The 15,137-nt window shown below is 43.4% G+C and overlaps 1 protein-coding gene across 4 annotated transcripts in view; it reads left to right on the top strand.

Moving 5' to 3' along the window:
* The window catches only part of KBTBD12 (kelch repeat and BTB domain containing 12), a 72,896-nt gene that overhangs the window by 35,165 nt on the left and 22,594 nt on the right, over nt 1–15,137 (top strand). Inside the window, exon 5 of one of the 4 annotated variants that reach the window (XM_035106455.3) lies at nt 2,069–15,083. The exons of 2 other annotated variants lie outside the window; for them this stretch is intronic. In XM_035106455.3, the coding sequence (XP_034962346.3) occupies nt 2,069–2,139 (71 nt within the window). In that variant the 3' untranslated portion in view covers nt 2,140–15,083. One more of the 4 variants, XM_035106457.3, reaches the window with a different exon arrangement.

Here is a 15,137-nt window from a genome sequence, read left to right as displayed (position 1 = left end):
CAATTTGCCTCTTTCGAAGTGAAAGATTTCACCCCCTCTCTCTCTGTATTGTAGGTTAAGGAAAAGACACTGGGACAAGAGGAAAGTACCCTTGAGGTCATAGGTAGGGAACTTGTAGCCCTCCAGATGCTTTAGGACTCCAGCTCACATCATCCCCATCAGCATTCAAGTTGGAATTCAGTAACATCAGGAGGGACACAGGTTTGACACCCATGCCCAAAGTGGTGATAATATAAAGCCAGTCTAAAAGGGGCCCCAGGTATCAGTGAGCTAAGAATGGCCCACCTTTCTTTCTGGTAATCAAACAAATATGTATAGGAGCACTAGCAAAATAAGAACAGCTCTCTCCATGTGCATTTAATAATAATAATAATAATAATAATAATAATAATAATAATATATTATTTATACCCCGCCCATCTGGCAGGGTTTCCCCAGCCACTCTGGGCTGCTTCCAACAGAAAAATGAAATAAAATAATCTATTAAACATTAAAAGCCTCCCTAATCAGGGCTGCCTTCAGATGTCTTCTAAAAATCTGGTAGCTGTTTTTCTCTTTGACATCTGATGGGAGGGCGTTCCACAAGGCGGGCGCCACCACCGAGAAGGCCCTCTGTCTGGTTCCCTGCAACTTGGCTTCTCGCAATGAGGGAACCGCCAGAAGGCCCTCGGTACTGGACCTCAGTAATATGTCCAGTAATATGTCCTCCATATTAAGGTGCTCTCCTTTCAGATATTTTTGAAGGGATCACTAATAGCCATTTTAAGGCAAGCCCGTTGTAATTCTCCCTTCAAGCATCCTGGAGAACAAACAAGGGATTTTTTGTTGACACATGATGACACAGTAGTTTCATTCACAACGAAGGAAAGGGGATGGAAGAGAATGGGAATAGATTAGGAACTTTATTGCCCCAATGGGGCCTGAGCATGATTCTTTTCACTGGCATTCTAAATCCATAACTCTAAATCCAGGGGGGCTGGTTTTAGTCCCTTTTACTTCCCCTCCCTGCTGAATACCTGATCAACATGATTTCTGCTAAGGTCCTAACTACTTGTTATAATCAAATAGAAGCCCAACATGCCTCTTTCACAGGGAGTGAGTGATTGGGAGCAGAGAATTAATGTGTGCAGAAAAAAAGGCTGAGTCAATTCTCCTTGGTGTTTCTGCCCTCCCAGTCTTGCATCCCAAAGTGGCTTTTCCTGGGAGCAAAGGGCCATAGGGCTAACTTATGCACATTTTCATTTAACATGTAGTTTAGACCTAAAAGGGTTCTGCATGTACACCCTCATTGCTATACGCATGTATCCTTCAGCGAAGGTGTCAGAATTCTGACCACATGGGGCAGAATTAGATTTAGTCAATGATAAAGGGTTCATGACTCATACTAGGATGGATGCATAAGGCCATAAGCTTTTCATATCAAATATACAGACCTACCCCGAAACCGAAGTTCATGAAGCATTTGTGCTCGGCCTTCAGTTTTGGATTGAATAAACACAAACTCTTTTCCACACGATCTGTTGCTAATATTCTCTCAAGAAGGAGATTCAGTCCGCAACACATCCTGTCAATTGTCAGTCTGTGCTCCATTTCCTGGTTTTCTCACACAAAATCAGATGTGGTTTTTTTCCCCCTCAGCACCACTTCAAACTGCCAAAAAGCAATTGCAGTGGCTTTATTCCAGATTTACACTTCCTAGTGGTATAACAATTTTGGAATGATTTTTAACAGTTTAGGTTGAAAAGTGTCAGCTAGTCACAGATGATTCAATTTATTTTAACTGTACATATTTACTCCAGGCTTGGGGTGTATGTCTACCCCAACTTTTCTATTTTAAAAGGGTGAGCAAAGAGTGTTATGGCTAAACCAATATTTACAATAGGGATGGAAAACCCATTGCCCTCCAAATGTTGTTGAACTCCAGCTCCCATCAGCCCCGGCCAGCATGGCAAATACTCAGGTGTGACAGGAGTTGTAGTCCAGCAACTTCTGGAGGGTCACAGGTTGTCCCTCCTTATCTAGTTACAGGCAGAATGTCATTGTTATTACTTTTGCTTTCTGATTCCAGATGACATCATGCAAATATGGCATGCAGTTGGGGGTCTGGTGGGGGCACATTCAGTGACGAGGAACACCTAGATTTACTGCAAGGTGATGTGAGTTATGAATCTTTGCTTTAAAGGCAATACCGAAGGTGTCCTACCTGGACAGAGAGAAAGGCTTAGGCAGATTATAACATTGCAACATGCAAGTTGAAAGTTTTCTTGTGGCGCAATCTTATGTGTGTTTGCTGAAAGTCGCCCAATAGAATTCAGTGGGGCTTCCTTCCAGACAGGTTTACATAGCATCGCAGCCTCATTCTGGCTAGCTCAGCTCTTGATCATTCCTATGACAGCGATGACAGAATGAGAATTGCAAGAGCTGGAGGTGACAGGCCAAAGAATGGTGGCTGCCGTGAGAACAGAAAACTCACAGCTTGCTAGTCTGGGAGCCGTGATTCCTCAAGACATTAATTGCTTCACAAGTGTCAAACAGCTGTGTTCAGAAAAGGATTCACAATGGTTCCCCTACCACCAGCACCCTCCAAAGAGGAACTGTTAGGATTGTGATAGGCAGGAGCTTTCTGTACTGCTGCTTTGGCAGTTTTAGTGCTAAACTGCAAGGGTGGATAGCCGTGCCAGCAGGACTGGGCCAGGAAGACACTTTTGCTGCAGCAAATGGCATTCTCCATCCCGCAAGACAAGATGCCTAGTTCCCAGGGAGCTGTCTATTTTGCCACCTGAAACAGAAACATCTTACAAGGGCATCTTCCCCTTTTTGGTGGCAAACATAAAATACTAATACATTCAGTATTAATTCACTGTCCTTTCATAACACAATCAGCTGCCCGAGGTAGACACCTCGCTTTGCCTACTGGTAGGGCTGGCCCTGCAGAGCAGAAAAAGGAGGGACCGTGTTTCAAGGGCTGTTAATCGAACATCAGGATTTATTTTATTTTCGAACATCAGACTTTATTTATTTATTTTCAGAAGATAAATATCAATATGCCATCTTGCCTGCCACTATTGCTTGCAGCAACTTTAAAATTACACAGAAATGGATACAGCAGTAAAGGCATCCTAAAGCAAGGGGTTAAACCACTAAAACTTCTCAGTCCAGCAGGTCAATCTCCTTCCAGAGTAAAAATGTATTTGGCCCCCTCTGCCGTATACATTTAAGGCCCTGCTGTATGACTTCATGGCTTCCTCAAAAGAATCCTGGTGCTGAGAGTTGTTAGGAAACAATTTACAGAATTCCCGGCAAAAGGGATTGTTTAACCACTCTGAAAATTGTAGCTCCGGTTTCCAGAGCGGTGTAACAAGAAATCCCTCTTCCCAGAAAATTCTGAGAATTATACCTCTGTGAGGGGAACAGAGCTCTCCTGACAACTCACAGCACCCCTAACAAACTACACTTCCCAAGATTCCCATTGGCATGATATTGCTTAAAATTCATAGTGCGGGTGAGGCCTTAGAGTGCGGGTGGAAGGCCTAGAGACAGGGGCCAAGGGGATCTTCCGAGATTAGGAGTGACATCATCTAGTACTGGCTTTTATACCGCTTTTTAACCTTGTTTCCCATTGCTGCTACCCTGTGAAAATATTATTGGCAGTAGGTCTTCCATTACTGAAATATACTCGGAGTCCTGTAGTGACTTCATGCTCTTTATTGCAGCTTGTAAAACAGTGAATGAAATGCCCCCCAAACCTCAGGCTTTATATACATTATTTACACAATGAGTCCCGTGTGATTGGCAGATTGGAGCCTGATTGGTCCTTTCCTGCAGGCCAATCAGTTGTTGCATTCTACAATCCAACCAGCCTTGTTGTTGTTTAGTCGTTTAGTCGTGTCCGACTCTTCGTGACCCCATGGACCATAGCATGCCAGGCACTTCTGTCTTGCACTGCCTCCCGCAGTTTGGTCAAACTCATGTTCAACCAGCCTAATAGGCTGGTTAACTTCTTCCTGGAGTCTGATTGGTCTTCTCCTGTAAGCCAATCAGTTGTTGCATTCTAGGATCCTACTTGCCTATTGTTCTAGGATCTAAGCTTAGTACATAACAGTTACCTATTTTATTTGTATACCACTTGGTGTGTTTTTGATCGGTTTATAAATCTTCTGAATAATAAATAAATTGAGCATTTTACTAAACTACCCCTGGATTAAAATCATGTCAAAGTGATAGCTGCGGCTAAGTGGCTGGCACCATGGGAATGTCACTCTGTGAATTTCAATTTATCTCACGGGTACATTTCCTCCCAAAGCAAATGTATAGCCAGAAGAAACCATGCCCAGCTTTCATGTTTTTAATGTGATTGGCAGGCCTTCAATGATCTACCGGTACATGGGACTCATTCAATGTTCTTAATGCTGCACATGCAGCTCCTTACAACCTTAGTCTGAGGTTTCTGACTTCGGCTACTCAGGCATATAAAATGCTGAAATAGATGGACACAAATCTGATCCAAGGTGACAGTCCCCTTACATTCCGATGAGAATGAAGCTCAGGTTGCTTGGGCATCTGATAGCATTATTAACTGGGAACCTGTGCTGTGTCTTTGATCAGATTTCCTGTCTTGATACATTGGTTAAAATTCCTCAAGACTCCCTTACTACTTAAATGCCACACAGTCTTTTGAAGGAAATGAAGAGCATTTCCTGAGGTTCCAAACCCTTTATTCTTTTCACAGTATTTGACTGATCTTAGCTCTTTCTCTCCATATTTTCCCAGGAACATAACTATATTTGTTCAGAAGCCCAAGAAAGAGTAGTATTGTGTTCCTAATGACAGAGCCAATTGAATTCAGCCACTTTTTGGAAGAAAACCAGATGGGGGAAGGCACTGTTTGAGGTCATGCATTTTAATCTCTTGCGTTAAAAAAAAGAGAGAGAGGCAAAAAAAAATCCTTCACAGCTGAGTCTGTGAAAACTCATTACCAGCAACGGGCAAATTAGAAAAAAAAAGCCTGGCCAAGGGCACAAACTTAAAAAACACTCCCAGAAGAATGACAGTCTGTGAAATATAAGTCACCAGCAAGGGCTACAGCCTTACCATTAGGGGCGTTCGTGCTGCATTGTTTCCCTGTTATGTAATCCCTGGTTGTTGTTTTTTATAAATAAGAACATACAGAAGGAATTAAAGGAGAAATCCTATTAGAAAAGGCTTGGAAATCAAAGAATCTTTGTTTATCCTCCTCCGTCTGGAATTCCACCTCATTAAAACCCCGTTTTCCCTGGGGCTCTTGCTGAGAGCTTCTTTTTAAAGTTTTAAGCAGTTAAGTGAGGTTCAATTAAATTCTGAATATCTCCATCATAAAATACTTATTTGAAACGGCACCCAGGGATCTCTCCAGAAAGAAAAGTTAAAATAGGCAGGAAGCTGCGTTGCTCTAGTAAGCAGGTTTGGTTTGAATAAATTACACTATTTCTAAAGTAAACACGTTACTGTATTTATTTTAGGAGTTTCTTAAGAGTGATAGCAGTCTGTGTGTTTGACAGTGAAGTCAGGGATTTACCAAGAGCTGACTGTGAAACAGTAAAAGCTGTGAAAAACTTTGACCCTCCATTTACACACACACACACTCCTGGGAACTGTAGTTTGTTCAGGATGCTGTGAATTGTAGCTCTGTGCAGGGTAAACTACCATTCCTAGGATTTGGGTGGGATGTGCTTTAAATGTGTGGCGTTTATACAGCCTCTGTCCAGCTTCTGGAGACAAATTATGGGAAGTATTTATGTGGGCTTCTGTTTGCTTTACCTAGCCCAGTTTTCTCCCTCTGTCTTGCTGCCAAGCTCACTAAACCAATTGTGCGGCTTAGCGCACACTTATCCTCTGATCCCAACCACATTTACTTTGGAGCAAGTCCTATTGATGTTGGTGGGATTTACTTCCAGATAAGCATAGTCTGCAGCCTTTCTGGCCCAAGGGGCAACCGTAACAAATTGAAATGCTTTCCCATTTCAGACTTATAAGAGCTTGCCAGGTCTCTCTTTATTGCTCCTTTATTTCTCCATGAACCAGTTATGCAGAGCTGGTTTACAGAGAATGAGAGAGCAATGTATGGGCTCAGGCTCTCAGCTTGACTGCTGGGACTAGTGAAGAGAAATGTTACAAGAGAGATTACAGCTATTAAACCCATTGTGTATTCCAAAGATCAATTTAACAGTGAATTATTTGGAGAGAGAGAGAGAGAAAGATTAGTTTCTCTCCCTTGCTCACAAACTGTGCTCAGTTGAAGAACTTTCCCCCCTTTTCTTCTTCCATTAAAGAAGCAGCACTAGTTGTAAAGCATTATTAAAAAATAAAATAAAACCAACAACTCACTGATTGCAATTAATGAGCTTAATGAGGTCAGAGTTACTATAGTCTCCATTTGACATGGAATTCAAGGTGTCGTTTTTTGAAAAAGGTAGGGAATGGACAAAAGGTCAAACGTTTCAAAAGAAATGTTTGTTGCTCATGTCACCTTGTTGAGGTAAGACATTGGGCTGGGGAAATTGAAGGTTGTTTGTTTTGTTTTGTTTGTTTGTTTATACATTTCTATCCCACTTCTCCTACCAGGAGTTCAGGGTGGTGTGGTGCATTGTGGGCCATGCACTGTTCTGTGGGGTGGCTTTGGCTCTAGTCTATTAATTTTAAAAAGTAGACAATTCTGAAGATGCTGGTAGGAGTAGAAACCTGACTCTCTGGCCAACCGCACAGCCTCTCCTGTTTCCGCCAGGTGCACCACACAGATTCCTAACACCTGTGCCACTTCTAGTACCTTTGCTGCAAGCTGGCCAGCCCTGCAGTTCAGAGCTGAAACGCTGAGGACAATATCCTCATAGCTGCCAAGTTATCACTTTTCTCGCGAGGAAGCCTATTCAGCATAAGGGAAAATCCCTTTAAAAAAGGGATAACTTGGCAGCTATGAATATCCTTTCACTGACACCACATTGTGTTTTAACATCCAAAGCTTCTTTGCTAACCCCAGTTTCTTAACGGCTGTGTCTTCCTTCCCATTTATATATATGCGTTTTATAAACACAGATTTGTTAAAATTTAAAATCCATTAAACTCATTGCTTGCAGAGCGAAAACGCTTTTTGATTGCGGAGCTATCCAAGCGTGATATAGAAAGCTCAGAAGCATTAATGGCTTTGATAATACAAAGATGTCTCTGCTGGTTTGCTGTAGTTATGCTGTGACATATGAACTATTTCCCAGATAAAACAAATAATGTTCTTTCTTCACATTGAAGGAGGAGGGGAAAGTGTATTTATGGCACTAGGGAACGCTGTTTGGACTAAAAATCTGCCCCCTTTTACATGATAAAAAGACAAGCCCAGACACATTGGGTGGTATTAAGTAAGTTTTCTCAGAGTAACCCTATTGAAATTCATAGACCTAACTTGGGGCTCCTCCACACTTTTGTTTGCTCTGTCACTTTCCCCTGGGAAAACTCACTGTTTAGTGCTGAATCGGAGCAAATGGCAATCAAGTTTTCTGCGGGTTGCCGTTTGTTCTGATTTGTTGTTAAAAAGTGGGTTTTCCAGGGGAAAGCAGAGGGGCAAAGACAAAACTGCTTGGACTTCTGCTTAGAAAGCACAGGCCAAGAGGAAGTGTGGACGAGCCCTGAGTATGAGTAAGACATAACTGCATATCACCCATACTGAAATATTTCAGATATTCAGGCGGCATACACAGCACACCATACATTTAAAACAATGAATTGTGAAAACTGTAGTTTGTTCAGAATGCTGGGAATTGTAGCTCTGTGGAAGGTCAACTACAGTTCCCAGGATTTTTTTTGGGGGGGGGAGATGTGCACTTCAAATATATGGTGGGTATGTAGGAAGCCTTTGTCACGGCTAAAAATTGGCTTCTTCTTCTTTAATGCTAACAGAACTAAGTCAGCATGAGTCAGCGGCCTACAATGACTCATGCAACCTTTCATCTAATTGTACCTGTATATATAGAGTGGTCAATGTTAGTGCTGGGTGTTGGGTTTGTTGGTTGGTTAGAGAAAGATGGTAGTGTTGATGTGTGTACAGTTGGTCGGTCATTTTGTAGATAAAGACTTTTAAGAATAAAAGCAGAAAATACTCCGCAAGGACTCTCTTCTCATGGACTCTTTTTATGCCGACACGGGTCTGAGGACCAGGCTGAGAAGACAAAGGAAGTCAGGACCTTTGTTTTTTCAAACACTGGCAGCCTTTTTCTGACCTAAAAGCTTTCCAGTTGCATGGGGATTTCGATGCAGAAGCCATCCCCTGCACACACTCTCCAGGTGGCAGAGCTGCAAGAGAAAATGCGTTCTTGAGCTACAACTCCCAGGGTTCCTGGGAGGAGGAATGGCCTCTTAAGCCACCCTAGGAACTGCAGCTCTGTGAGGGGAATATGGGAGTCTCTAAACAATGCTCTATCAGCACTCTTAACAAGCTACAGTTCCCATAATTCTTTGGGGAAAGCCATGGCTGTTTAAAGTGGTGTGGTACTGCTTTCAATCATGGAAAGGTCAGCAACAAACCACATGTTCCAGTAGAAGATGGGGGTTTCTGGTCACTGTTGATCCATAGGCCTAATGCACTATCAAAATGGGTAGATGTGGGGAATGAACTGTTGTACCTAAGCAGCACCAGTAGCTCAAAAACAACAACAGCCCTTTGATGACATACTTTCTTATTTTGGGGACTGTCCTGTTGTTACTGTCACTCCTAGAAGACGCACCGGGAAATGTCATGGGCAGAGCATATCCACACAGGTGTGTACTGTGTGCCTCTGTTTCTTCCGGCACTTTTGCTGAAGATATGCACATGATTGCTCAGATTCTAACATTACTTCATCCCTATCAACAATGCTCAGTTCAAAGGGTATGTGAGACACTTCTTTCATTATTTCCTGCTTACCTGCATCATTTTTAACCACAGTTTGCCATACATTAATCCAACATAAAATCGAAAATGTAAATCATCATAAAACAGTCAGTTAAAATAACAGAAAGCATTCCACAGAAGAAGGTGACTGCATGGCATCATTCTTCCCCCCCCCCCCAAAAAAAGGCCTGGAGAAAGAGGTGTGCCTATACCCATTGATGAAAAACCAACCATGTTGGTGCGAGATTCACCTCAGACAAGGGGCCACCACAGCAAAGACCCTTTCTCACGCATCACTGCCCTGGAACTTTATTTGGAGGCAGTATTGCACTGGAACAATTGCATTCCACTGTTCCCTTGGAAAGAATATTGTGTTTTCCCAGCTACAAAATATTGCATGTTACGTGCGGGTGCTGCTGGTGGTGGGAATACTATCATAACAGCAACATTCCTTTGAGGAAATACATTTGGATCTGCCACAATAAATTGTTATCAACTGATTGCCTAGGGAAACCCTTATTTGTGTAAACTCAAAAATCCTTATTTGCATAAACTCAACCCAAGAGAAACATCAACACAGGAGAAAAAGGACATTGAACATTGAAAAATTAATAATAATCTTGATGCACAGCTGCTAAGTGGGACTCTTCCCTTTTTTTATTTATAATGATACCACCAACTCATAAAACAATCAAAGCAGTGCAGACCCTCCAAGTGCCCCTATTTTCCAGGGACATCCCTGATTTAGAGCTGTCCCGGTTTCTGATTTGATCCTGAAATATCCCGCTTTTCATTGGAGAAATGTTGGAGGGTATGGAATTATCCGACCCCCGAGCTTTTTGACGGCAATCCTATGTAGGGTTTTTTTTTTTAAGTGTTTCATGTTTTACCGTGTTTTTATATATGTTGGAAGCCGCCCAGAGCGGCTGGGGCAACCCAATAAGATATGTGGGGCATAAATAGTAAAATTATCATTATGAAATGGGATGTCCCTGTTTTCATCGGAGAAATGTTGGAGGGTATGGCAGTGTACAACAAAATGTATACAATAAAGCACTGTTAAAATAAAGCACTGGCTAATAATCGAAAGAGTTTTAAGCAGCTGCTTAAATAGGTCTGTCGGCATAACAAGGTCTTCAAGAGATGCATGTCGAATCTCAGCTGGAAGAATGTCCCACAGCATGGGACCAGTGACACTAAAGGCCCACAACTTCTAGTTGAAGCCAGTTGGGCCTCTCTAACACATAGGACACCTAAGCACGCTTCTCCAGATGATCATAGCTGGTCACAATTATATATCTTTTGGTGTTGCCCTTCAGCACCAGCATGCAGAGAGGACTTTTGGGGTGGAGAGAGCACAGCTACCCTTCATTGCAGGCAGAGAACAGGTTCCCTCCAAAATCAACAAGGAGCTTTGTGCCACCTTAAAGACAAGCACATTTCATTACAGCATAGATTTTCAAGTCTGTGGAAGCTTGTACTTCAATAATAATAAAAAGTGTTAGTTTTAAAGGTACTGCATGACGCTTGGTTGATTTTGCTGCAATAGACAAGCACGGCTGCCCCTCTGGCAAAAATGCTCCATCCAGGGCTCTTTGTTATATTGCAGTGATGATCATATCTCTTATTAGGATTTAGGCTGGAGTTGTTGGCTTCCATAGCAACAGAACGAAACCTAAAGGGAACAAAAGCTTGCCTTGGTCTTTTCCTGGTGCATTCACCTGTTTTATCTGCTGGTTCTAGAAGTCTTTGAGGAGCTTCAAGCTATCCCTTAGGAATGCACAGAAAACTGTAGTGAAGGCTAGATGCCTTCTACTAGGAATTGCATTCATTTAAAAGAACCTTGCAAGGGCACTCACTGCTTACTGTACGTTTGTGAAACCATTGAAAACATGGATGTGGTCCGGTTTCTCTGTCCCATCCCAATTATTTTATATCTGTCAGGCATATAACTGGGGAGAGGGAATGTGTTTGGAATGAAACTACAATTTGAGTCCTCTGTCGTGGTAAATCTGGGTCACACAGGAAACAAGCAGGTATTCTGGAATCAGACGGCCTTTCCCATAGGAGCATACCCGTAAGGCAAATGCAAGTCAAACTATTCATCAGGGTGTCATTAAATTTATTTATTTTGAACTGCATTCCCCTCAAAAATATTTTCCAAGCCCCCACCATAATTGAAATTGGTTTCTTTCCAAGTAGTTACCATCGTTTTCTAATGAGGAGGTGTCCAATCTCCCTCCCTGGGCTTACGCACGCAGCAGTACATAATGATTTTGAATTCCCTGTCAAAGCTGACTTTTCACTATTAAGAGGACTGTAATTCTGTTCCAGTTCAACATAAATCACCTGCTTGGCTTCCTGTTTCCGGCAGTGATAAATGGCTGACTCCCATACGATTGGACCCCAGTCATGCCAGTAATTCAGGGTGTATATGGGGGTAATTAGCCCTGACAGACTCCCCAGGGTGGGGGAGGACTGTCTCGTAGACCCGCAGATTGTCCGAGATTGCCAGCTTGCATTGTGCAAGAGGTAGGACACGGTCCCAGAGCACGACACGGCTGGCACTCTCCGAAGCCACTCTTATAGCCGGAAATATCTGTTTGATAAAATAATCAGATTTGGACAAAACAGACATAGTCTGGACCGAAGAAGCCCAAGAAAAAACCTGCAGAATTGTACAGTCCCTGGCATTTAAGCTCGAACTTCAAAGAGATTCTCATCATGGTGTTTGGATTACGGAGGATGTTATGTTCTTTTTCTTCTTCTCAACACTTACAATTGGTCTTCTACACCAAGCCTCATTAAGAAACCTAATTTATTTTGAGGAGTACAGATGGACTTCTATTTATAATTAAATATTCAACTGCGCAGCTTTATTAGGTTTGAAAGACTTGATAAAGAAAAGAAGAAACAAGATGGCGCTTGTTACTCAGCACAGAAAAATGAGAGTTCCTCCCTGTTTCGAGGGAAGTGGGAGATGTTTGCTGGCTGACTTTGTAGTGATTTGAGACAATAATTTGGGACAATATTTGCATCTGTTTGCAGAATTTCTTCATTAAATGTGTGAGAGAAGGCTAAATGGATGTCTGGCAGCCGCCCACCTGTGTGGTCTCCAAAAGCCGACTGATCGTCAAATGATTTATATCTGTGGAATAGAGTTCATTTACATTGCAATATGCAAACAGAATGCCTAACATCAAAGACAAACTTGGACAACAGCCCAGATGGGAATAACTCAACCATTTAACAACATGGGAGTTGCTGCATCCTTAAACTTTAAAAGAAGACTTGGATAACAGCCCGGATCAGGAGATTGAAAGGAAGCCAGGAAAAGCTGCACTGGCAAATAGACAGTTGGAAAAATATATATTTACAAATAAAGCTGTACTCGATGGATGTAAGGATATATGATTTTGGACATGATTGAGAATCGCATAGCCAGGGACGGAATGTGATAAAATCAGAATGTGGAAAATAGGAGAACAACAGAAGAAGGCAGGAATGAGACATGAGAGGTGTTCTTCAAGAGGTCCAGACTGTGGAAAGCCTGGAAAAAAATTAATAATTAATAATTTGGACTATCATTTGGTTCTTCTTTTTTTTTAGTTTAGATGTTAATTGGCAGTTTGTATTGGAAAAATAATAAAAATGATTTAAAAAATATATAAATCCCCTTTGTTTCAGAACTGCAGTGCTGCAAAATTATTCTCTTTTGACTGCAATTTTCATTTTGAAATAACAAGTGACAGAGGAAGTACCTGCAATGAGGGACCTTTTGAAAATGCTGTTTGGAGCAAATGAAGGAAAGAACCTTGAAGATAGTTCCCTTGACTTGTCACTCACAGCCCTGACTGCATCAGAACATTTTGTGAAGATGCTCCCAGGCTGTCACTATTTTCAGGTGGGATTCACTCACATCCGAGCTAATGCAAGCTGATTTAAAGCTCTTGCAAAGCAAACTAGTTTCTCCAAAAGATCAGACTTTTTGCAATTAGTCCGCTCACCTCTCTTGGTGCAGCGGTGTTGCTGGACAGAAGAGGCTTCATTGGGGCCCCCACGGTGGAATTCAAACGGCAGTGCCCTTCCTGATAGGCGGAGGGGGCATATACCTCCACCGTCTATCAGGAGCTGGATCTTAGCCTGCACCCTGCATTGGCTAATGGGGATGCAGGCTGAGATGTGGGCGGAACCAGGGCAGAGCCAGTGGAGCTGATGGTGGACTTCCCTAGGATCCACCCCTTGCCCATTTAAGCAGCCCACACCTGGGGCACAGCCTGTTTGTTCCTGCGTCTGGGTTTTCCCCCATCCCACCCACCCACGGTTTACGCTGATAGGCAATGACTTTGCTGTGGCTACAGTGGTCGCTGTTCTTTACAGGGCCAGGTTGGAATTTGCCCACTGGGCTAACTGGCACTGACCCAGTGGTTTTGCCTACCTCATAGCAATCCGTCACAACTGGTTGAGCATTGGGGCAATCCCTTGTTTTGGACGGAGGGGAGGTTGCAGACCCCGCCTGCCCCTCCAAACGCAGCGGTATCCCGTTAAAGGGATTGGGGGGGCAGAGCCAAAGGCACTCCCCCAGATGGTGGTCCCTGCGGGAGTCACCCTATTTGATGTAAGTCTTCGGAACCCCCGCTTGGATTGACGATGCGTCACTTCTGGCAGGCAGGCTGGAAGTATTTAGATTGCCCCTTGCCGAAGCCAAACCTCTTTCATCTGTATTAAATAAAGTTGTGGCCTGTTTTTACCCAAAACCCCAGTCTGATGGGTCTCTTATTTATATGGGTTGGGGTATGGGAAGTCCGATGCCGTGACCTGCAAGGAAAGTGGTGGGGAAATGGACTGGAAAGTGTTGGATAATACTTGCTTGATGCAATGTTGTGTGCGTGTCCACAACAGAGCTTCCTGTGGGTTTGTGGCCCCTTGCAAGCTCATGAGGACTGTGCCCTGCGGACGGGAAGTGGGGAAGGCGGCAAACAGGTGGAAAAAATGGATACAACAACATTCTGGAATTGAAAATGGCCACCACGTTATTGATTACAGATGTAGGTAGGCATTGGCTTACGCATTGGGCATGTAGCCTGACTCACCCTCCTGCCTGAAGTTGTTGATATGGGTTGTGCCTGGGTTAAGGGTTGCCTCAAGATGCAGATCAACTAAGCTGCCCCCACCCCCGGCCACCATTGGACGTTCTATGGCCCGTCCACTCCCTATTTGGGCTTCAGGACAGAATCTTCCACCCAGACACATTTACTGGGGTACACTGAGATATTGCAAGGGGATAATGCACCATCTCACACACCCATTCTGGGAATATACCAAGGATTCAAGACAATGTCTTATCCACCACTTGAGCCGGCCCCTACTTTGCTGGCTCGCCACCAAACCCACCTACAACTCAACCAACTCCACAGGCCCCAGTACACATCTAGCAACCAACTCTCGTTGTCGGCAGGTGATAAGTGCCTGCCATCCGGATGATACAAGTCCTTCTTGACAAATGCAATGCCTGGGTGCCGTACGACTCTACCACCCAGGCGCTCCACACGGCTTTGTTCACCTTCCACAGGGCATGATTGATATGTGCAGGCTCCCTTGAGCCACACCATTGCTGTTGTTGCAGGAAATGCCCATGTTCTGCCCCATGCCAATCTCCCTCAGAGTTTCAGCCTCATCACAGCCATGTTGCCGCATCAAGATCTGCCGCCGACTGTGCTGCTGACACTCTGTGCAACTGGCCAAAATACTACAGTGGTGGACCCTTGTAAATTCGGGTTTACATGCCACAAAAAAATAACCCAATAAGCTGGGGGGGGGCTTTCCACTTGTCCTGTACTTTCCAGGCACAGTTACAGGTAGGTAGCCGTGTTGGTCTGAGTTGAAGCAAAATAAAAAAATAAAAAAATTCTTCAGATATCTGAAGAAGTGTGCATGCACACGAAAGCTCATACGAAAATAAAAACTTAGTTGGTCTTTAAGGTGCTACTGAAGGATTTTATTTTTATTTTTCAAGGCACAGTTACAGGTAGGTAGCCGTGTTGGTCTGAGTCGAAGCAAAATAAAAAAATTCCTTCAGTAGCACCTTAAAGACCAAGTTTTTATTTTGGTATGAGCTTTCGTGTGCATGCACACTTCGTCAGATACACTGAAACAGAATCCACCAAACCCTTATGTATATTCAGAGGGTGGGGGTGGGGGTGATGGGAATGGGTGATGGGCTGATGGGAGTGGTAAACCTGTA

The sequence above is a fragment of the Zootoca vivipara genome, chromosome 2 (assembly GCF_965207765.1).
Source record: "Zootoca vivipara chromosome 2, rZooViv2.hap1.1, whole genome shotgun sequence".
In the NCBI taxonomy this organism is placed as follows: Eukaryota; Metazoa; Chordata; class Lepidosauria; order Squamata; family Lacertidae; genus Zootoca; species Zootoca vivipara.
The sequence above is the reverse complement of the archived record's forward strand: the minus strand, read 5'-3'. Positions and strand labels throughout refer to the sequence as shown.